Consider the following 24,991-nt stretch of genomic DNA (forward strand, 5'->3'; position numbering starts at 1 on the left):
AGCCCCTGCTCACTGCAACTAGAGAAAGCCTGTGAGCAGCAACGAAGACCCACTGCGGCCAGATAAATAAATAAATACATTTATTTAAAAATAAAAGAAGGAGAGAGTGTGGTAATGGGGTGGCGGGAGTGTGGAGGACAGAATACAGGGAGAGGAGGAGGGAGGGGAAAAGGAGGCGCTGAGCAAAAGGATAAGGAAATGTTCAAAGAAACGTCTGATGCGAACTTTTGCTTTTGAGGGGTCTCCTGTAACCTAGGACTTGGGTTTTCATATCTGTCTGTCAGTCCTTAGTGCTTCTGTCTCAGATTCTTTGCTGGTTTGGCAGGCAGCATTGCAGCGTGGTTATGAGCTTGGATTCTCGAGCCAGGCTGCCTGGGTCAGTCCCAGCTAGCCACTTGCTCCCCAGGTGATGTTGGGTTTATCAGTTCAGCTGTTGGTGCCTCACTTCCTGGTCTATAGCACAGGTCTCCTGAGAGTACCTCCCTCACAGGGCGCTGTGTGGATTTGTGCATGTCAGCATGTATCGCAGCCCTGGGCTCCTCCCAGGACATGCTCAATAAACGCCACGGATGCCCTCTTCATCTCCATCATTCCTTTGCAGACTTCCCAGGATGGATGCTCCACAAGTTCATGCTTTTGTGTTGGGTCATTCCATCTTCCGGTAGTTCTGCTTTCACTTAATGTCTTTTCTCTGAGACACATTCTACCGTTCCAGTACTGTATAAGTGTTGTTACGAATAGGTACTAGGAAGAATCATTAGCATTTGCTCTATTTACCATGTACTGGGCATTGTGCTAAGTGCTTTGTATGCATTATCTTATGTAATGTTCCCCATAAAGTGGCCTTAAGAGTATAATCACCATTACTATCAACAGATGAGGAAAAGGAAGCTCAGAAAACTTGAGACACTTTCCCAGGATCACACAGCTGGAGGGACTGGAATTTGGACCTCTTTGTCTGATGCCCCTCTTCCCCGCCTTTTTCTTGATTTATTATTTCCTAGATTTAGGGATCGTTCGCCTAAAACAATGACTATTAAAAAGCACCCTGGCGCGGGATAAGACCTCTGAACTGTGCTCCACGAGTCCAGGCTTCTAGTCTCAGCTTTGCCTCTTCCTGCGGCGGGACCTCCATCAAGTCACCTGACATCTGAGTCTCAGTGTTTTTACTGGTAAATGCAGGGCCTTGGTCCAAGTGTCATCTCTGAGGTCTCTCTTCTAAGCCCTTGGTTCTCCATGTATATCAGGTGACTATTACAAAGGAGCCTCTTCTGAAAGGAGTTGAACATTCTTGTTTTTACCAAAAGCGTAAAATGCTTCTGTGGCAGCATGTGAATTTCCGGATGACTCCGTTAGTGTTTTTGTGTTGCTCAGGTACTCCAGGAGCAGATCCGCGCCCGGGACAACATTAGCTATGGAACAAATTCTGCCTTAAAGACTCTGGAGATGCGGCAACTCTCCGGCCTGGGAGATCTCCGGGGACGAGTGGCCAGGTAGGTGGTCAGATGTTTGCACCTCTGTGTATCAGGAGCGAGTCTTCATCAACTCCATTTTAGTGGGGAATATATTCATGGAGCCCCAAAGCAAATCCTTTGCTTCTTCTAGTACATCCTCTCCTTTGCCCATAAAATGTAGCAGTGGCAGTTAGACCTTGTTTTGAGCAGCCCTGATTTCTTATGCTTCTGTAGTTCGAGCTGTTTGTGCAGGAGTCGATGAGGGGAGGGCTCAGTTGACCTGAGTAATTTGCTAGGTTAATGTTATGTTTACTGAGCCCAATAATACACAGTTGGGACGTATAGTTTGTGTGTCTTTTTAAAATTTCACTTTTCTTGTCATTCATTTTTATTTTATTTTCTGAAAGTATTGGTCCGTGGTAGATTGTACATTTGAAAAAGAGATCTTTCCCCTCAGGTAGGAGGAAGAGTGCTGTTCTAGGCGCTCACTACTGAAAGGGTGCCCCATGGACCAGTAGCGTCCCTGTCACCTGGGAGCTTGCTGGAGGTGCACGATCTCTAAAGCGTTTGCAGGCCTCTTCTGCCCTCTCTTGCCGTCAGGGGTCAAGCAGGAGTGTACACAGGAGCTGTGGAGATAATACGGGGTTCACATCATCCTGAGGCGAGAATGAAAGTGGCCTGCGAAGGGTGGGAGGGGGAAAAGGGGACCACAGGATCCAAGGCCTCTTTGGGATGTTAGGGGGTATTTGTGCAGACAACACATGAAGAGCCTTGAATATTTGGCCTGTGTATTGGGGTCCACTGGATGAACATCTATCTCACAGCAGAGGGCTCCTGCTTCTACTCGTGTGATTTTCTGTCCTCAGCTGGGTGAACTCCAGTCTCAGTATGGCCCTTGGTGAGAGATACCCCGTTGACCCCCTTACCTCTCTCTACCCTCGCACTGTACCTTTCAGCAGTAATCCACTGCTTGCTGTTCCCAGAATGGGCCATGCTCTCCTATATCTGTGCCTTTGCACATGCCGTTCTTGTACCTAGCATGCCTTTTCCCTTTCTTTTCTAACTTCTAGTCAGCCTTTAAAATTCAGCCTCCTCCAGGAAGTCTTCCCAGGTACCCCACTCTCTGTTCTATTGAGTCTCTCTGTTGTCTTGGGGTGGAGTACCGCATCTTTTATTTTTGTACCTTCAGTGCATAGAACAGTCTCTGGAAAACAGTAGGTACTCAATAAATGTTTGTTTGGATGAATTAATGATTTGGAAAATCACTGTAGTTGGACTGAGAAAACTTGAATCTTTTCTGTGGAGATCAGCTGAAACGAAACCCCAGCTCTGTTACACCTCTCAGAACTGTGAGGAGTTGAGGAGCTTCAGAGCAACAAGGCAGAGTAAGAACTTCAGGAGAACTTTGGAAATTTTCGTAGTCACTTGAGTTGCAGATGAAGATTAAGCGAGGCGATATATGTAAGAGGCTTAGTGTGTGCATGGGATGGAGTGAATATAGAGCAAATGGGACCTATTATTGTCTCAGGAGCAGCTGCAGTGAAATTATCCTCATAATACGGGTTCTAATTACAAAATTTTGAAATACTTTCAGGAATTTTACATTCTTCTTCTGCAGTTTCTTACTGACTTCTCTACCCAGCTTGTTCTTTCTCTGTAAACAAATGCTTTTACTCCGAAACAATTGAAAAAAACATGTTGGAAGCACCACATATTTTTGCTTTGTTTTGTGCTTATATTCATCTTTTTCCTGGAACGCTAATGAGACTTTGTTGAAACAAACTCATGTGAAATAAAAATTCCTTGGCAAAGTTTCGGTTTTCTTGCATTAATTATATCATGGTGTTGAAAGGGTATGAACTTTTACAGTGATAGTCTTAAATGACTAGGCTGCAATATTATTTCAGGTTTTATCTTATAGTGTTCATGGATCCATTGGTGAAGTAATTGATAGGAAACAGGTCCTGATTCCTCCGTGGAGATCCAGCTGGAAAGGGCAAAGGCAAATTATCTGTGGAGGTGACAGACACCCCTCCCCCACTAAGCAGAACACACCCTAAACAGGACTGTCTCAGAGAGTTTCCTACCCCTCCCTAACGCAGAGCTCAGAGTTTAGCTTTCCAGTTCCTAACGAGACATTTGGTCCATTATTTGGCTTATCATCTTCATTTGTCCAAGACTCAGTGGCTTCATCCGCTTTCCTCTATGAGGTCTGTTTGGATGGTGTCAGAGCCTTAGAGGAAATACCTGTGTACTGAGGCAGGTGTGCAAGTTCCCTCAGGGTAAGCAAGTCCCGGTGTAAAGAAAAAAACAGATACATTGGATATCGTCAAGTTAAAAGTTTTTGGCCATTATAAATAATGCTGTTTTGAACATTCACGTACAAGTTTGTATGGTCATATGTTTTCATTTCTCTTGGATGTGTATACCTAGGAGTATAGTCGTTGAGTAATACGGTAACTCTTTATTTTACCCTTTGAGGAACAGAACAGTCAGACTGTTTTCCAAAGTGGCGTCACCATTTTATGTTGCCAGCAGCAGCGTACGAGGCTCTGGTTTCTACACATCCTCTTCCACACGTGTTATATGTCTTTTTGATTATAGCCAAGCTAGTGAGTGTGAAGTGGCATCTTACTGTGGTTTTGATTTGCATTTCCCTAATAACTAAAGGTGGTTAACATCATATAATGTACTTATTGGTCATCTGTATATTTTCTTTGGAGAACTGTTTATTCAGATCCTTTGCCCCTTCTCAAATTGAGGGTTTTTTTTTTTTTAATTATTGAGTTGTAGTAGTTCTTTATATAGTCTAGATACAATTCTCTTGTCAGATAGCTGATTTGAAAAAAATTTCCCCCATTCTAAGGGTTTTCTTTTTATGTTCTTGATTGGGTCTGCTTGGTTCTTTAAAAAAAAAAATTCTGTCTCTTTATTGGTATTCTCTGCTTGATGAGACATTGTCAGTATCTCTTCCTTTACTTTTTTTTTTTTTTTTTGCGGTACGCGGGCCTCTCACTGCTGTGGCCTCTCCTGTCGCGGAGCACAGGCTCCGGACACGCAGGCTCAGCGGCCATGGCTCACGGGTCCAGCCGCTCCGCGGCACGTGGGATCTTCCCGGACCAGGGCACGAACCCGTGTCCCCTGCATCGGCAGGCGGACTCTCAACCACTGCGCCACCAGGGAAGCCCCTCTTCCTTTACCTTTTAAAGCAAGTTTCCTTTATTTCTTTAATCATCTGTATTTATAATGGCTGCCTTGAAGTTTTTGTCTTTTAAATTTGACCTCTGTGCTCTCTCACAGGCAGTTTCTTTTGCCTGCTTTTTCCCCTATGTTTATTTCACATTTTCCTGTTTCTTTGTATGTCTTACAACTTTTGTTGAAAACTGGATGTTTGAAAAATCTACAAACAATAAATGCTGGAGAGGGTGTGGAGAAAAGGGAACACTCTTGCACTGTTGGTGGGAATGTAAATTGATACAGCCACTATGGAGAACAGTAAGGAGGTTCCTTAAAAAACTAAAAACAGAACTACCATACGACCCAGCAATTCCACTACTGGACATATACCCTAAGAAAACCATAATTCAAAAGGAGTCATGTACCAAAATGTTCACTGCAGCTCTATTTACAATAGCCAGGACATGGAAGCAACCTAAGTGTCCATCAACAGATGAATGGATAAAGAAGATGTGGCACATATATACAATGGAATATTACTCAGCCATAAAAAGAAACGAAGTTGAGTTATTTGTAGTGAGGTGGATGGACCTAGAGTCTGTCATACAGAGTGAAGTAAGTCAGAAAGAGAAAAACAAATACCGTATGCTAACACATATATATGGAATCTAAGAAAAAAAAAAAAAAGGTCATGAAGAACCTAGGGGCAAGACGGGAATAAAGACACAGACCTACTAGAGAATGGAGTTCTCTAGTAGGTCTGTGTATCCCCAATATAATTCTTTTTTTAAAAATTGACGAATAGTTGATTTACAATATCATGCTACTTTTAGGTGTACAGTACAGTGATATATTTATATATAATATTCTTTTTCAGATTCTTTTTCCTTATAGGTTATTACAAAATATTCAGTATAATTCCCTGTGCTATAGTAGGTCCTTGTTGGTTATCTCTTTTATATATAGTAGTGTGTATATGTCATGTTCTGCTGTTTTTGACAATGTCCTGGGATGTAAATTTCTATGTAGTCTGATTCAATTAAATTATTGCCAGCACTTAAGGGCTTAATGATGTATACATACAATAGTTATATATATAATAATTATTATTATATGGAAGATGAGCAACTTAATGTTTTAAGTGTCATTGCCTTTTTTTTTTCAATTTACATTAGCTTTATTGCTGTTGATTGAAAGAGATCAAGCTGGAACTAGAGATATTTCCTACGAATGTCATTCACTACAATTTAATAACTAGCAGAAAGCAAAACAAAGAAACCCCCAAAACCCAAAGCACTCTATCAGTGGTTATGCAGGGATGAGCACCTAGGAATTTAAGTTGATATAGTTGTAAGATGTGTTTCTATATCATGGAACTTCTCGATAATGCCAATATTTTGTTAGGCCATGGATAACACCCATGTTGGAGGCTTAGAGTATGATACAGTAGTCCCAAGGGAATACATTCCAAGACTCCCAGTGGATGCCTGAAACCAAGGATAGCACTGAACCCTATATATACTATGTTTTTTCCTATACATACATCCCTATGAGAAAGTTTAATTTATAAAGTAAGAGATTAACAATAATTAATAATAAAATAGAAAATTATAACAATTTACTATAACGAATGTTATGTGAATGTGATCTCTCTCTCAAAATATCTTATTGTACTGTATTCACCTATGTAAGGTTGCAAGATTATAAAATGCCGACGTGAAGAGATAAAGTAAGGTGAATGACGTAGGTATTATGTAAGTGTCATTGCCTTTTCAATGCCCTACGCCACCATCTCATAAGCTGTAAGAGAAGATCTGCCTAAGCATGGTGCCCAAGTCATGTCTGTTGCTAGACCTTCGGGACTCTGTTCTGGACTTCTGACCACCTCCCTGCCATCATTGATCAGATAGCCAAGTGATAGAGTCATTCTGCCACCTGATGGCCACAACCAAGAACTGTACCTGGGAGATAACAGCTGCCCAAAGACCCGAAAAGGGAAAATTTGCAATGAGTGCATTATTGGTTCATCTATAATATAACTTCAGGATGAAACAGGACAACTGGTCAGATTCATTGCAAATTCTTGTTTAACTAAAGCACCTGAGTCACACACGCAGCTATATTCGAGCCCCAAGGCTGCCTTTTATGAGTGTGTTTCTAGAAAAGAGAAGAATGATGTCTTTGATTCACTACTAGCTGAGAGAGTAATATTGCTTATCCTTTTTTCTTATATATATATATATATATATATATATATATATATATATATTGAAATAATTTTAAACTTATAGAAAACTTGCAAGATTTACCAATTGTTAGCATTTTACTTACTCTATCATTATTACAAGTAACTTACTCTATTATTCTTTTTAAAAGAAATTTTTTCCTGAAACATTTGAGAATACGTTGTTATTAACCTAAGAAAACCACAGTTGATTTCACTGTGTATATTTCCTGACGGGAGGCTTTGGTATCACACCCTGTGTCCCTCCCTGCATCCCCTGCCTACCCTGCCCTTGTACTCATAAAGGAACAGAAATGGTATATGCTTGCGATAAACAGTCAGAAATACTATGAAATACATGAAGTGGAAGAATGGAGGCTCACCAGCTCCTAGCTCTGTTTTACTTCTTAGAGGTAATTAATGTTAACAGTTTGGTGTCTGTCCTTTTAGACTTTTCTCATACATAATTATAAGATAATTTATCACTACGGTAATGTAATGATTTGCAGTGTAATAATTACCTAACAGTGGGCTTTTAATTTTACAAAGTATTCTACATGCTATTCTGCCACTTGTTTCTATATAACAGTATACTGTGGGCCTCTTTCTAGTGTGCACACAAATCTGGCGTACTTTTTAATTGGATAGAGAGTATTCTGCTATATGTATGTACCATATTTGAACGTATTTAGCCACTCCTGTATTAATGGAAATTTATGTAGTAGTATTTGTGTTTCCAAGTGAGACAAAATATGAAAGCCAAGCTATAACTACTGCAAATGTGTGAGCCATGAGCTTTGGGATCCTTCTGAGACCTTTTCAAGTAACTTCTTCAAACATAGTCTGTCCCTCGAACAGCTTTGTAAAGATGGTGAACTGGTCTGATGTAGTGATACCTGACAGTTTCTAGCCAATGATCTTCTATTTGGATTGGAAAATAATGCCTTTCTATAATATGTTAAAACCTCAGATTTCCCCAAATAAGATTTAAATAATGTTTTGCTTAAAAATTGTGAACTCAAAATTTAAAAGAAGGGTATTTGGTGGTGTTTTTAACCAGCATTTGTGGAGTGGGGATGATTTGTGAGGAGTAAATGAACTAATAGGTCATGTATCTTGTACAGTGCATGGTATGTAGTACTATTCCTTAGAGTCATTCATTTGCAAATATTTATTGAGCCCCTACGACATGCAAGGCACTGTGCTAGGCACTAGGGTTTTAGTGATGAAAAAAGCGGTTGTCCTTCTTCCTTAAATGCAGCTTATATTCTTTCTAGTAGGAGAGAGAGACATTAAATGAATTATTGCAAAATAATTATTTTATTTCACTTATGATTCTGATTTGTAGATTTGGGGGGGGTTCTGTAGAAATGATATCATCTACAAATAATGACAATTTAATTTCTTCTTTTCTGATCCTCATATCCTTAGTCTCTTTTTCTTGTCATCTTGTACAGGCTAAAATGTTCAATACAGTTAAGTAGAAATTGTGGTCGTGGGCATCTTTCTCTGGTTTTCAGCTTTAATGAGAATACCTCCAGAGGTTTTCCATTTTTGGATGATAATCAAACATGGATTTATCAGATTCAGGATGTTTTCTTACATTCCAAATTTACTAAGAATCTTTATAATTTGCATTGAGTTTTCTCAAATGTTTTTTGCATCTGTTCAAGTCATCAGATAATTTTTCTCTCTTAATCTGTTAATGTAAATTTAGCAAGGTGGCTATATATATTAATGTACAAAGGTCAGTTTCTTTACTGTAAACCAATAGCAAACAACTAGAAAACATACTTAAAATGAAGATACCATTTAAAATAAAATCAGAGAATGTGTAATAACTAGGCATAGATCTAACAAAAATTATTCAAGACTTCTTGAAAAATTTTAAAAATTTGATTAAGAAATAATAAGAGGGGCTTCCCTCGTGGCACAGTGGTTGAGAATCTGCCTGACAATGCAGGGGACACAGGTTCGATCCCTGGTCTGGGAAGATCCCACATGCTGTGGAGCAACTAAGCCCGTGCGCCACAGCTACTGAACCTGCGTGGCACAACTACTGAAGCCCATGCGCCTAGAGCCCGTGCTCCGCAACAAGAGAAGCCACCACAGTGAGAAGCCCGCACACCGCAATGAAGAGTAGCCCCTGCACGCCGCAACTAGAGAAAGCCTGTGTGCAGCAACAAAGACCCAATGCAGCCAAAAATAAATAAATAAATTTATTAAAGAAAAAGAAATAATAAGAAAACATTAGTAAATAGAAATGGGTATTATATTCAAGGGTAGGAAATCTTAATATCTTTAAAAGTATCAGTTTTCACAAATTAATCTTTAGAATCAATGGAATTCCAATTAGAATTCTGAGTTTTACAGAGAAACTTGATAAGATGATCCTAATGTTTATATGTCAGGGTTAACAGTAAAAAAATATCCAGGACACTTCTGAAGATGACCAAGGAGGGGAGAATTGCCCTACTAGATGATAGCAAGACTTGTTATGAAACTACAGTAATTAAGATGGTATGTTGTTGGCTTAGGGATAGAGAAACTGAACAATGGAATAGGATAGAAAGTCCAGAAATCGAGCCACACGTCTCTGGGACTTTGGTATATGTGATAGATGGCACAGCAGATCAGTGGAGAAAGGAGGGATTGTTCTGTAAATGGAGCTAGAAAATTTATTATCCTTATCAAAAAAGATCCTTTGTTTCCTGCCTCACACCAGATACAAAATCCACTCCAGATGAGTAAATGCTAAACATAAGACTTAAAACTTTTAATAGAAGTATATAGATGGATATATTTTAGGCCAGCAGTCCCCAACCTTTTTGGCACCAGGGACCAGTTTTGTGGAAGACAGTTTTTCCATGGACCGGGGCAGAGGGGATGCGGTTTGGGGATGATTCAAGCACATTACATTTATTGTGCACTTTATTTCTATTATTATTACATTGTAATGTATAATGAAATAATTATACAACTCACCATAATGCGGAATCAGTGGGAGCCCTGAGTTTGTTTTCCGGCAACTAGATGGTCCCATCTGGGGATGATGGGAGACAGTGACACCCGAAGTGTGTTGCTTATGTCTAGTCTACTCCGTAATCTTGTTTCGGTTGCTGTCACTGCAGAAAACTCTGCAGGATGTTGGAAATGGAAGCAGGCTTTTCAGTGCTTTTGTGGCAATCTCAGGCTATTCCACTTTCACCTTAATCCAGATCATATGAAGTTGTCTCAGACATACTTTTAAGGCCACCGTCATTTGCAGTCTCAAGAAGTTGATCCTCTTCTAGCGTGGACAAAGTCGCTTCACCTGGCTTATTCACAACTGGGTCGCGGATCCATTCCTTCCCAGTTTGGGGGTCTTTTGTGCTTGAGAGGTAATGCTCAAACTCTTCTGAAAGCTGAGATAGGTGATCATGCACCGGCTGGGAGAAAGAAGGCCCTGGCTCAGTCTCTTTCAAAATCTCTGCTAATGTTTGAAACATGTCAAAAATCCTAACGTTCACTCATCGCCCCCATAATTCCAGTTTGGCTTTGAATGCACCCACCTCATCTGCCGACTTGAACACAGTTGTGGTTCTCCCCTGAAGTGACAGATTGAGTTCGCTGAGCAGGTTGAATATTTCTCACAAGTAAGCAAGTTTTTTTTGTTTTTTGTGTTTTTTTTTTTGCGGTACGCGGGCCTCTCACTGTTGTGGCCTCTCCCGTTGCGGAGCACAGGCTCCAGATGCGCAGGCTCAGCGGCCATGGCTCACGGGCACAGCCGCTCTGCGGCATGTGGGATCTTCCCGGACCGGGGCACGAACCCGTGTCCCCTGCATCGGCAAGTGGACTCTCAACCACTGTGCCACCAGGGAAGCCCACAAGTAAGCAAGTTTTGTAACCCATTCTGTGTCACTGAAATGTGCTGCCACTGGTGACTGTTTTTCTAAAATCTCTGGAGCGGCTCTCGTAACTCAAAAACTCTGGCCAGTGACCTACCTTTAGAAAGCCATCTCACTTCTGTGTATAAGAGAAGACGTCTGTGCTCTACGTCCATCTCCTCATGGAGCTGCGCGAACAGACGTGAGTTAAGGGCATGTATTTTAACGTGGTTGATAATTTTAATCACATCCTGCAAAATGTTGTTAAGTTCAGGTGACATTTTTCGGGTAGCCAGCATTTCTCTATGGGTGACACAGTGTGTAGACTCACATTCAGAAGCGACCTCTTTGACCTGAGTAGTGAAACCAGAAAGCTGTCCAGTCATGGCAGCCGCTCTGTCTGTGCATATACTGACACAAAATGACCAATTCAGTTTTCCTGATATGTAATCATTCAAAGACCCTAATAGTTCTGCAGCTGTGGTGTTGGTTGGCAACAAAAGTGCACATAACATATCCTCGTGCACATCCTCCTGAAAGATGTATCGCACAAAAACAAGCATTGTTGCCTTGTTGTCAACTTTGGTAGACTCGTCAACCTGGATTGCATACCATGGTGACTCATTAATCCTCTCTAACAGTTGTGCCGTAGTATCCTCTGCTGTTTCATCAATTCATCTAGTTATGGTGCTAGCCGAGAGAGGAACACGTGCCACCTTTTGAACTGCAGCCTCTCCTAAAATTTCACGACAAATGTCCGTAGCAGCAGACAGGATCAACTCTTCACCAACAGTAAAGGGCTTCTTAGCTTTAGCAATGCAGACACATTTCATGCTCTCAGTGCAGACACATTTGATGAAGTGGTGGCCTTCAATACTTGCTTCTGTTCTTCGTGTTCATGTTTTTTTCTTTTGAAAAACTCCAAAGCCTTGTCTTTTAATGCAGGGTGCTTGGTCTCCACGTGGAGAAGCAGTTTTGAAGGTTTCGTGCCTTTGTTGGGTAGCCGGTTGCCACATATTATACAAAGTGGGCTTGGAGAATGTGAGTCACCTGTTGCGATGAACCCAAAATTTAAGTAGGACTCTTGGTATTTTCTTTTAAATGCAGCTTTCTTTTTGTTGGCAGTCTTAGAGGCTTCTGCTGTCTCATCATTGGGTCTTTTCAGAGAAGCTCTCCAGCAGCGTTTGTTTATTACTCGTTTTGGCTAGGGTTAGCTTGTGGGCTTACCCAAACTGTGACTGAGATAAGTGCACAGTGTGGGAAAGAGGCGTGGATGGAAGTGGTAAATAAAATAATGGGCGGGCCACGTGTGGACTAAAATAAGTGTTGGATTCTGACTTAAAGCCTGCCACCAGATGCAGCTCTACAATTGAAGTACATCAACTCACTTGCCACTGTAAAGCCTGCCACCAGATGCAGCTTAATCGTCACCATTCAGTAATAGGGTTTTTTTTCCATAAATTTATTTATTTATTTTTGGCTGGGTTGGGTCTTCGTTGATGCGCGCAGGCTTTCTCTAGTTGCGGCGAGTGGGGGCTACTCTTTATTTGGGGTGCATGGGCTTCTCATTGCTGTGGCTTCTCTTGTTGCGGAGCACAGGCTCTAGGCCCGCGGGCTCAGTAGTTGTGGCCCACGGGCTTAGTTGCTCCGCAAGGGCTTAGTTACTCTGGGGCATGTAGGATCTTCCCGGACCACGGCTCGAACCTGTGTCACCTGCATTAGCAGGTGGACTCCTAACTGCTGCGCCACCAGGGAAGCCAGTAATAGGGTTTTTTTTTTTTTTTTAGCATCTTTATTGGAGTATAATTGCTTTACAATGATGTGTTAGTTTCTGCTTTACAACAAAATGAATCAGTTATATATATACACATGTTTCCATATCTCTTCCCTCTCGCATCTCCCTCCCTCCCACCCTCCCTATCCCACCCCTCTAGGTGGTCACAAAGCACTGGGCTGATCTCCCTGTGCTATGCGGCTGCTTCCCACTAGCTGTCTATTTTACGTTTGGTAGTGTATATATGTCCACGCCTCTCTCTCACTTTGTCACAGCTCACCCTTCCCCCTCCCCATATCCTCAAGTCCATTCTCTAGTAGGTCTGTGTCTTTATTCCTGTCTTACCCCTAGGTTCTTCGTGACATTTTTTTTTCTTAAATTCCATATATATGTGTTAGCATATGGTATTTGTCTCTGTCTTTCTGACTTACTTCACTCTGTATGACAGACTCTAGGTCTCTCCACCTCAAGTAATAGGGTTTTGATATGAGTCTACAAGCAGCTGATTTATTATGGTCTCTGTGCAGTCAAACCTGTCTGCTAATGATAACCTGTATTTGCAGCCACTCCCCAGTGCTAGCATCACTGCCTCAGCTCCATCTCAGATCATCAGGCATTAGATTCTCATAAGGAGAGCGCAGCCTAGATCCCTCACATGCGCAGTTCACAGTAGGGTTGGCGCTCCTATGAGAATCTAGTGCCGCTGCGGATCTGACAGGAGGCGGAGCTCAGGCGGTAATGTGAGCAATGCGGAGCGGCTGTAAATACAGATGAAGCTTCACTCACTCGCCTGCTCACCTCCTGCTGTGCGGCCCGGTTCCTAACAGGCCATGGACCAGTACTGGTCTGTGGCCCGGGGGTTGGGGGACCCCTGTTTTAGACCTTTAGGTAGTGGAGGATTTCTTCTTGATATAAAAGGCATTGATGGATTTGATTATTTTAAAATTTAAAACATTGCTCATCATTCTTAAAGAAGAAAATAAGAAGTTACAAATTGAGGAAGATATTGGATGGTAAAAGGTTAGTGTCAAGAATATATAAAGACCTCATACAAGTTAATAAGAATAATGCAGGGCTTCCCTGGTGGTGCAGTGGTTGAGAGTCTGCCTGCCGTCGCAGGGGACACGGGTTTGTGCCCCGGTCCGGGAAGGTCCCACATGCCGCGGAGCGGCTGGGCCCGTGAGCCATGGCTGCTGAGCTTGCGCGTCCGGAGCCTGTGCTCCGCAACGGGAGAGGCCACAACAGTGAGAGGCCCGTGTACCGCAAAAATAAAATAAAAAAAGGGCTGGAAAAAACTCATTTAAAAAAAAAAAAAAAAAGAAGAATGCAAACAACCCAATATAACAGTGAGTAAGAGACATGAACTGATATCTTACCGAAGAAGAAACACATATGGCCAATATACCTGTGAAGAGATTCAACATCACTGGTTAATGTTGAAATGAAAATTTAAAAACATAACAATATATGCTTTTTTACACCCAGTTGATTGGCATCTGAAATATCTGACAATGCCAAGCATTAGAGAGGGTGTAGGTGCCTAGGATCTCTTTCCCATTGCTAGTAGGAGTATAAATTAGTGGGGTCTGATATTACCTCCCAGTGTTGAACATACACATAGTCTGTGATCCATCAGTTTCTGCCTGAGATACATGGTTGTACTTGTACCACAGGAGGGCATGTTCATAGCAGCATTGTTTACAATAGCAAAATCCCAAAATAACCCAAAGTGCCCAGCAGTGGGAGTTTGGACAAATAAATTGTAACAAACAGTAGAATGTTATTCTGTAGTTAAAATGAAGAACTACAGTGGCGTGTAACAATATAGTTGAGTCTTAGCAATAAGTGAAAACAATAAGTATCAAAATATTACATATGACATAATGGCTTTTTAAAAGTTGAATTCAACTAATGCACACATAACATACTTTCAAGAAATATACATATATGTATGTATATATACACACACATGCATATGTGTGTGTATGTGTGCAATATAGTCTTAAAAGGAGAACAAGGGAATGATGACAGGATTCAGAATAGGAGCAGTTATTAAAAAGTAATTAACTGGGGCTTCCCTGGTGGCGCAGTGGTTGAGAGTCTGCCTGCCGATGCAGGGGACACGGGTTCGTGCCCCGGTCTGGGAAGATCCCACGTGCCGCGGAGCGGCTGGGCTTGTGAGCCATGGCCGCTGGGCCTGTGCGTCCGGAGCCTGTGCTCCGCGACGGGAGAGGCCACAACGGTGAGAGGCCCGCATACAGCAAATAATAATAATAGTAATAATTAACTGAATGAAGTGAACCATGCATGGACTAATGATGAGAACGTGTCATGAAACAAGGATTAAGAGAGTAATGATAATAAATAGTAATAATAGTAAATGTTTATTATAAGAAGTTCAGTAAAAGAGAAATATGGGGCATCCTGAAAGTGTGTACTTGCTGTACCCGATCTACTCGGGGGGCTCCAGGAAGGCTTCCATAAGGAAGTGACTTGTGTGCTTAGCTTGAGGGATGAGTAGTAACTAGGCAGGTGAAAAGGTCAGGGAAGAACACTGCAGACGGAGAGAACAGCCTGCATCAAGGCCTTGAAGTGGGAAGGAGTGACATAAGTTCAAAGCCCTGAAGTGTAGTCAGTGTGGCTGAAGGCAGAGGAAAAACGGGGACAGAATATAGGAGATGATGCAGGGAGGTAAGTGGGTTGGGACCAACTCTTTCTGAGCGTTTTAAAGGATTTTTGTTTTATCCTAAAACAGGAAATTGTTCAAGGAATTTATACAGAATTTAATTAGTTTGATTTTTCTTTGCTCACACTTTTGTTTCTTTGGGGTTAATTCCTAGATTGAAAGGTACATAGAAATATATTCATGTTTCAAGATTTGGGGTATATACTGCCAAGTTGCCCTCAAGAAAGCTTATAAAATATACTTTTCCACCTACAGTGTGCGATATAGCATGATTGTACAAATGCCAGCATTGAGCATTAAACATTAAAAAAGATTTCCAGTATAGAAGGATAGTGACATAATTGTTGCTTTGTGTCTATTTTATTATGAACATTGAAATTTAGAAAGTGCATATATGCAGTTTGTCAGATTGTGTTTTAAAATATTAAAAAATATTTTAGTCAATATTAAACATTTTTTTTCCTAATACTTTTTTTTTCTGTTACTTCCAAAAAGGACTATAGCATTTTAGCCAAATGATTAAGCTAAACAAGAGAAAATGTGATTCAATACCAAGTAAGGACTCAAGAAGTTTGGAATAATTGAACTGGTAGCTTACTTTCTTCAGAGTCTACAAAACAATAAATTTTCCAAAAATTTTCTCAGTTTGCTCACTGTTGTTTCTTACATCCTACTCCTTCTCTCTGGGTGTTCTTTCCTTCTTACTGAAGTCTATTATTTAATGACTTTTTCAGTATGGCTGTGTGGGTGATACATTTCTTAATCTTTGTATGTCTAAAACTGTCTTTATTTTGTACTTATTCTTGCATGATAGGTTGTTTCCGCTCAATCCTTAGAAGCTGTTTCCCCAACATCTTATGATATTTTTTGTCTTCTGATATCTACTGTCTTCTGATATCACTTGTGTGCTGTCAATCTTACAGTCAGTCAAAAAAGTCATTTTGTCTTTAGTCTCTGGTAGCTTTTAAAATCTTTATCTTTATCATGCGTTATCTGAATTTCACCATGCTCTATTTTTACTTATGCCACTTTGTATTCATTGAATACTTTAAAACACATGTCTTTTTTCAGTTTTAGAAAGTTGTCAGCACTCACACCTCAAATACTGCTTTTTTGCCATTCTCTCCATTTTTTCTTTTGGGACTTCTCAACCTCCCTTTGACTTATGTTAGCATCTCTTTATTTGTCCTCCATCTTTCTTAACTATTTTTTCATGTTTGAATCTCTGTCTGTCTTTGCTGCATTCTGAGTGAGCTCCTTGCTACTATCTTCTAATTCACTGATTTTATCTTCAGTCATGTCCAGTCATGTTTGTCAGCTCTATTAAGAAAACTGTTCAGCTTATTTCTAGGATTTCTCATTTTTTTCTCTTAACCCCTTATTCTTTTTTCATCTTTGCTTTTTAAAAATAGTTTAGAGTTCTCATGATGGATGTGAATCTATCTTTGATTGTTGAGTACTTTAAACATTTGTATTTTAAGCTCATCTGATCCCAGGCCATACATGTGAGTTGAAGGAAACTGGCAGTAGGAAGAGTAGAGGCCACAGGAGTCTGGGCTCCTGTAATTTACTTATGCCTTTAGGACTGTTAAGCCTGACGTCTGTATATCCCTTTCCCTCCAAGACGGAGTGCTGCCCATATGCCCACTTCTATGGCTTGGTGTTCATGATGGGCTGCCCAGATTGCATGGTCACTCAGTGACCCCTGCTTAGGCATGCAGTCTCTACCGGAGCCCAGTAGCAAGCTGGCTGCTCCTTCTCAAAGCAGGAATGATGGTGTTGGAACAGGGCATGACTTTGCTCTCAATTCCTAGGGGGTCATTCTGTGACTCTGCTGTTAGTGTTTGACAGGCTTCATAACCCAGCTTATCTGCCGCAAATACTTTGGGCACCTTTGGAACTGCCAAGTTGTAAGGCTCAAGGGCAGAGCAGCTGGGACCAGCTGTAGAGCCTTCTGCTCTGGACCACACTTAAAGCATACAGCCTTACAGGTGGTTTGGTAAAAGGTTAGGAATAGTACTTTCAAATGTGGTAGAAGTTGCCTCCAAAATCCAAAGAGGCCCCGAACCTGGGAGGGCGGAAGTGGTACTACAGAGCGACGGACCACATCTGGCTCACCGTGTAAGCTTGTTGTAATTGGGCTCTCACTGCATATTCAGTTTTGTACTCGTGAGCCTTGTAGAGGCTTTGTTGCTTTGATGGTTACATCTCTAGTCTTATTAAGCAACATCCCTGTGGTTTAACTTAAAAACCATAATGAGAGCAGCTCTCCGCATTCATTCAGAACTCTGTTAAAAGGCATGATTCATAGTGCAGTTTCTTCGAGTGCGGTTGTGCACTTTATAGTGTGTAAGGATGCTTTAGCGCGTGTTTGAAGACTTTGGTAAGAATTATCTTTGTCGTTTGCCCGGATAGATGTGACGCCAGCATAGCCAGACTCTCTGCTGAGCACAAAACGACCTACGAGGGGCTCCAGCACTTGAACAAAGAGCAGCAGGCTGCCAAGCTGATCTTGGAAACGAAAATCAAAGATGCAGAGGGACAGGTATGACCTGTTTCAGGTACCTTTGTGAAAGTGAGTATTTGTTCTTCTCGAAGAATAACGTGGTGTTGATTATTTCCTGCCTGAGAAACTAGGTAGGGCACCCAGCATAAGCATCCCTTTTCTTCTTCCTCCTTGTGTTTCACTGGAGTGGCCCTTTGTGAGTATGCGACCAAAATGCCAAGATTTTTCAGTACAGTCCTAATTTTAAAGATTCTTTCCCCTCCTTCTTCAAACAATTAACATGTTCCAAAACTTCTAAATTATATCTCCAAAACTACCTCTTACACAGGTAAGTGATCAAAGCATTGTTTTACAGGGCCCTCATCCCAGTTGGGGCTCAGGAAATAGATACTTTATTCATGAGACTTATGGACTGCCTCATCACGTAGTTTGTATGTGGGAAAAGATTAAAACAAAGCTAGAGAGTAGGCTGGCTAATAAATTTCAGAGTATTCCACCTTGCAATTCACAGATTAATTTCTCAAAGCAAAACTCTGTTTGTTTTTTGGCTTCTTAGAAGTTCCCCTTTGCCATAATGGGGCCTATCTTCTAGGACTTTCCCTACAGTGTCGGCCTTACTTGCTATTCTTCATTTAAAGAGAGACTGTTCAGTAAAATGGGGTATCTCGTCAATTTACTGGGTTAAACATACTTGTGTGCTAGCTACCTCTGATAAGGATCGAAAGCTACTTATGTAAAAAATAGTTATTATAAAACCTTGAAAAAAAGAATAAAATGAAATAAGTCCAATAATTTTCTCTAAAGAAATGTGAGGACAGAATTATTAGATCAGAAAATAGATGCTAAGGAAATACTAAGCTTTCTAGTAGCCAAACCGAGTAAAAAACATATAGAAATCCATAAAAAGAGACATAATTTTTCTTTGTTTCGGATCTGATGAATACCTGTTCTGTGAATCTCGAATTAAGGAACATTGAACATCAGAATTTTTGCAGAAAATAAAGGCATTTCATAAAGGGCTAGTTTTATATCATTCAATACATTTTAGTAAAAAGACAAGGGAAATGGATAGGTAGTGGGACAAAGGAGTGAGAGGGGTTATAGTTTAAAAATTATATATTCTGGTAACTTAACTTGATACGGAGGTAAATCTGGGACCTTGATGGAATTTGTAAGTGATAAGAATTCCATTCTGTGATTAGCTAACGGTAGAAATTACAAGGTAAAAATGACTTACATTTTATGCCAGCAGGGGGAAGTAGTGCTCCTGGGCAGAAGCTGGGCTTGCTCATCAGAGACCTGTAGTTAAGTGCCCAGTGCATGATGAATATTTTGGCAGTGCTACTGGTCTGATTTTTTTTTTTTTTTTTTTTGGCTGTGCCACGCAGCTTGTGGGATTTCAGTTCCCTGACCAGAGAATGAAACTGGGCCACGGCAGTGAAAGCCCAGAATCCTAACCACTAGACCACCAGGGAACTCCTCTGGTCTTGATTTATTTATTTATTTGTTTTCGGTATGCGGGCCTCTCCCTGTTGTGGCCTCTCCCGTTGCGGAGCACAGGCTCCGGACGCGCAGGCTCAGCGGCCATGGCTCACGGGCCCAGCCGCTCCGCGGCACGTGGGATCTTCCCGGATCGGGGCACGAACCCGTGTCCCCGGCATCGGCAGGCGGACTCTCAACCACTGCGCCACCAGGGAAGCCCCTGGTCTTGACTTTTGATGGGTGTGTATAAAAGAAAATGGAAGTGGAGAGATGAGGTGATCTCCTAAATGAATTTATGAAATTAGATTGAATTTAATGCCATTGACGAGAATACAGCTCACTAATGTTTTCTGAAATTACTTCTGAAAAGGTTTGATATGACGTTTACAAGCGAAGTTTCTTTTCCAGATTTCTCAGCTTTTGAACAGAGTGGACTTGTCGATATCCGAGCAAAGCACCAAACTGAAGATGTCCCACAGAGACAGTAACCACCAGCTTCAGCTTTTGGATAATAAGTGAGTAATCAACTTAGAAACTTCTGTTTTGGTTGAAGTTCTTCATGAGCTTACTCAATACTGTAATTTTTTCCCTTTTGGTTTTTATTTATTGCACAAGCAAAGTGAAAACCGTAATGGAAGTTCACGGGAAAATTTCCTTGTAGCCTGTTGTCACTTTACCTTCCTAATTATTGTTTTTAGTGATTGGATAATAACCCATCTGTTTATCCAACATATATTTCTTGAATATGGCCTAGGTGCTGAGGATCCAGTAATGAAGAAAAACAGGCTCTGTTCTTATCCTTGTGGAGTTGATAGTCTAGCGAGCTGATGAGTATTAATCGAATAATGACCTAAATATAGCACACTAAATATGGTGCATGCTATATTATCACTAATGGTGATAAGTGCTTTGAAGGAAAGATACGTGGTTGTGGGACGCTGAATAATGGTTCCTCCAAATATCGCCACGTTCTAATCCCTGTGAATATTATATGGCAAACAGGGACTTTGCAAATGTGATTAGATTAAAGATCTTAAGATGAGTACATGATACAGTGTTATCTATGTAAACCCGATGTAATAGTCCCTAGAGTCCCTATAAGAGGGAGGCAGGAGGGTCAGAATCAGGAGAGAAGGCCATGTGACAACAGAAGCGGAGATTGGAGTGTGATGTGCTATGAAGGTGGGGCAGGGGGCCATCATCCATGGAAGACAGGCGGCCACTAGGGGCTTAAAAAGGCAAGGAAACTGTTCTCCCCTCAGAGCCTCCAGAAGGGACCACCTCTGCTGCAGTGAAAACTGATTTCAGACTTCTGGCCTTCAGAACCAAAAAGGAATGACTGTGTTGTTTTGGCCACCATGTGTGTGGTGACGTGTCACAGTAGCCGTGGGAAGCTAATAGGGTGGTGCTGTGAGAATGAGTAACAGAAGCCTGGTTGTGGGACCTTCCGGAGGAGGCGATGTTGGGAGTGAGAGCTGAAGCACGAATGGCATTCACGAGGAAAAGAGTGAGGTGAAGACACAGGAGATGGAATAGCCCGTCGCGGGAGGAATGTGACATGAGGGAAACTGCAGGGTGCAGAGGGGGCTGAACAGAGCGTGCTGGTGGGGAATGAGGCTGGAGAGGAGGTGGGCCAGCATGCAGGGCCCTGTAGACCGTGTTCAGGACATCTTGTTTCTTTCCCTGGAGCAATAAGGAGCCGTTGGAGGATTTTAAGCAGATAGGGTGATATAGTCAGATGTATATGTTATTTTTTTAAAATGGCCTTGATCGCAGTTGGAAGATGGATCACAGGGGCTGAAGCAGAGATGGGGACGTCGGCTGGGGGGGGGGCATTGTTGCAGGCGTCTAGGTGAGAGAGGTCTGCGCCTAGGGGCTGCTGAGCTGTCTAGTTAAGGACCGTCTGATGTGTTATACTTTGCATTGTGTTTTAGTGACACTTTAAACTGGACTTGCCCCCACTGAAACTCATCTGCTGCTCTTCTGCTCAATCACAGAACCATACACTTTTCCCTGTCATGAATCTTCATGAGCTTGGCATTTTCCTGCCAAAGCAGAGCCAGTAGTGACCATAGATGTGTATGTGTGTGTTTGTTTGTGTATTTGACTTATTATATTTTTTTAAAGATGACTTCAGTATGGAACTTGTTAGAGGCTTGTGGAAGTTTTAAATTTATTATTCTCCTGGTTCTTGTATCTCATTCTCTCCATGCTTAATGCCATTTTAGGGTTATGGCTGATTTAACAGGAATTCTCTTATGAAAACCATGTTTCCTTTCCTCTAATTATCTGTATTTATATCATTACTGAGTTATGTCACTCTTTCTCATACATTCTGCAGTCTTGCCAAGTACAGAAAGATCTCCCATCCCCTTCCTTCCATCGCACAGGAAGAAAATAAACATCTTAGTATATTTTCTTCCTTAGTAGATATTATTAGCGGTCATGAACATCTTTCTTTTTCTTCCTACAATTTAAAGTCCAGAAGTCTAGACACAAAGGCTGTTCACAGAGGTAAGGGGACCAAGCCTGGGGCCTGTGTAAGGTAGAAGGACAGATTAGAGACCCACAAGGTAAAACCCTGGTTGGATGAACTAGGAGAAAAAAAAAATATTCCACAGAGACATCATAAGGAAACTTTCCTGTCGAAATCTTGATTCTGGGTAGAAGGGTAAAAGGCATTCCTTGAAAATTCAGGACCACAGTACAACTTTTACGCGGATTTAGAGTTAGAATTCACGTTACCCAAGCACCTTGAAGAAACCAGAATAAGTAATTTATCTTAGAATGATCTTGATTTGGTAGTGGCCCGAGATGCCTGGCAGAAACAAATACAAATACTCAGTCTTCAAGTCTTCCCACAGACATGAAATTCTAAGGAACGTGAATGTACAGTCAGAAATTGTAGGCCAGGGGAGCTAAGATCCCACATGTCTCGCGGCCAAAAAACCAAAACATAAAACAGAAGCAATATTGCCAAATTCAGTAAAGACTTTAAAAATGGTCCACATCAGAAATTGTAGGCCAACACAAGGGAAAAAAATCACATAAGTAATAGAGTGAGAAGAAACAACAATAAGCAGAATCAGACTTCTAAATACTGCATATGTAGGAATTCTTGGATAAAGTGATGTGTGTGTATATACGTATGTATGTGTATGTGTGGGTATTCACACACATACACATTTTGAAGGTACAACTAAGGAATAAAAGCTTACCAAAAATGAACAGTCAGGGGAATTCCCTGGCTGTCCAGTGGTTAGGGCTCTGTGCTCTCACTGCTGAGGGCCTGGGTTCAAGCCCTGGTCGGGGAACTAAAATCCCACCAGTGACATGGTGTGGCCAGAAAAAAAACCAACAGAATTGACCAACAGCCAAATTGAGCTTCTAGAAAATATAATCATTGAAAATAAAGTGTAACTTCTTGCCTCCCCTGACCCGGGAGCCTGAACAGTGACCCAGATGGCCTTGGAGTCCAGCTTATAACCCCAGAAGTGGAGCCCAGCCCATGGCCCCACTTGACTGCCGAGCAGAGCCTTGGGCTTTGCCCAAGCAAGGAACCCAACCAACAACCCCTCCTAAAAGCAGAACATACCCAGTGACCTTCCCTGACTAGGGAGCCCAGAGAGCAGCCCCACTCAGCCACAGAGCACAGCCTGCAGCTCCACCTGACTGCAGGGTACAGCTGGTGGCCCTGCCTGACCAGGGATCCCGGCCAGTGACCTTACTCATCAGGGGTGCACAACCAGCAGCCTGCCCAGTTGTGGAGCCTCAGGCCCCATCACAGAGTCATCAACCAGCACCAGCACTATGCTAGGGAACACAGTGACCCCACCAGACCAGAGGGAACTGCAGAGTCCAGCTGGTGGCTCCATTTGACTGTGCAACCCAGCTAGCAGCCCTGCCTTCCCTGGGAGCCCAGCCAGTAGGATCACCTGACCATAGAGCCCAGCCGGCAGTCCCCCACCACTCACACCTCAGCCCTTCCCAACTAGAGACCTAACAGACATACATAGAGCACTCCATCCAACAGCTGCAGAATATACATTCTTCTTAAGTGCACACAGAACATTCTCAGGATCATATGTTAGGTGACAAAACAAGTCTTAACAAATTAAAGAAGAGTGAAATCATGTTAAGTACCTTTTCAAACCAAAATGGTATGCAACTAAAAATTAACGACAAGAGTAAATTTGGAAAATTCACACATATGTGAAAATTAAAGAACACACCCCTGAACAACCAGTGGGTCAAAGAAGATCAAAAGGGAAATTCGAAAAATCTTGAAACAAATGAAAATGGAAACACAACATACCAAAACTTATGGGATGCCACAAAGGCAGTTCTATGAAGAAAAAAGAAAGACCTTGAGTAAACAACCTACCTTTATACCTCAAGGAATTAGAAAAAGAAGAATAAACTAAGCCCAAAGATAGCAGAAGGAAGGAAATGATAAAGATTAGGCCAGAAATAAATGAAACAGAGAATAGGAAATAACAGAAAAACAACTGGGGGAAAAATCAGTAAAACTAATTGGTAAGCCAAATAGACAAAACTTTAGCTAGACTAACCCAGACAAAAAGAAAGAGGACTCAAATAAATAAAATTATAAATGAAAGCGGAGATACTCTAACTGATAACACAGAAATACAGAGGATCATAAGAGACTACTATGCACAGTCATATGCCAACAAATTGGATAACTTAGAAGACATGAATAAATTCCTGAAACAACCTACTAAGACTGAATCATGAAGAAATAGAAAATCTGAACAGACCAATGATGAGAAAGAAGATTAAATCAGTAATCAAAAACCTCTCAACAAAGAAAAGTCCAGGACCAGATAGCTTTGTGAGTGAATTCTAACAAACATTTAAAGAAGAATTAATGCCAGTCATCCTCAAACTCTTCCAAAAAGTTGGAGAGAACCCTTCCAAACTCATTTTATGAGACCAGTATTACTCTGATACCAAAACCAGATAGACATTACAAGAAAAGAAAATTACTGGCCAATATCCCTGATGAACATAGATGCAAAAATCTCAAAATGCTAAGAAACCAATTCAACAGCACATTAAAAGAATCATACACCATGATCAACTGGGATTTATCCCTGGGATGCAAGGATGTTTCAATGTACACAAATCAATCAGTGTGATACATCACATTAACAGAATGAAGGATAAAAATCATTCAATCATCTCAATAGATGTGGAAAAAGCATTTGACAAAATTCAACATCATAATAAAGACTCTCAACAATTTGGGTATAGATAGAATGTATCTCAACATAATAAAGTCCACACATGACAAGCCCACAGCTAATCTAATACTCAACGATGAAATTTTGAAAGCTTTTTCTCTAAGATCAGAAACAAGACAAGGATGCCCACTCTCACCAGTTCTGTTCAACATAGTGCTGGAACTCTTGGCCAGAGCAATTAGGCAAGAAAAAGAAATGAAAGGCATTCAAATCGGAAAAGAAGAAGCAAAATTATCCCTGCTTGCAGATGATACGATCTTACAGAGAAAACTCTAAGGACTCCATCAAAGAACTATTAGAATAAATGAATTCAGTAAAGCTGCTGTGCTCCATGGTCAGTCTCCCAGGTTAGGTGGGGCTCCATAGTTGGGCAGGACTGCTGGCTTGGCTTCCTGCCCAGGTAAGGCTGAGAAGCTTTGTTTTTGATGATATGACCAGGAAGTTTACTTATCACTTCCTCACGTGTCCCATTGCCTGGCTTAGCCATAGGGCCACACATAGCTGCCAGGGAGGCTGAGAAGTGTAGTTTTGACTAGGTAGCCGTGGATCCAGTTCACA

General features: G+C 41.5%; 1 protein-coding gene across 1 annotated transcript in view; it reads left to right on the top strand.

The window, feature by feature from the left end:
• The window catches only part of FAM81A (family with sequence similarity 81 member A), a gene marked incomplete at its 3' end in the record, with an annotated part of 50,869 nt that overhangs the window by 19,636 nt on the left and 6,242 nt on the right, over positions 1-24,991 (top strand). Inside the window, exons 3-5 of the mRNA XM_082847724.1 lie at positions 1,375-1,493; positions 17,597-17,726; positions 19,578-19,684. Of these exons, the coding sequence (XP_082703850.1) occupies positions 1,375-1,493; positions 17,597-17,726; positions 19,578-19,684 (356 nt within the window). The remainder of the gene's footprint in view (positions 1-1,374; positions 1,494-17,596; positions 17,727-19,577; positions 19,685-24,991) is intronic.

Source organism: Leucopleurus acutus (genome assembly GCF_964270905.1).
Source record: "Leucopleurus acutus genome assembly, chromosome: 1".
Lineage (NCBI taxonomy): Eukaryota > Metazoa > Chordata > Mammalia > Artiodactyla > Delphinidae > Leucopleurus > Leucopleurus acutus.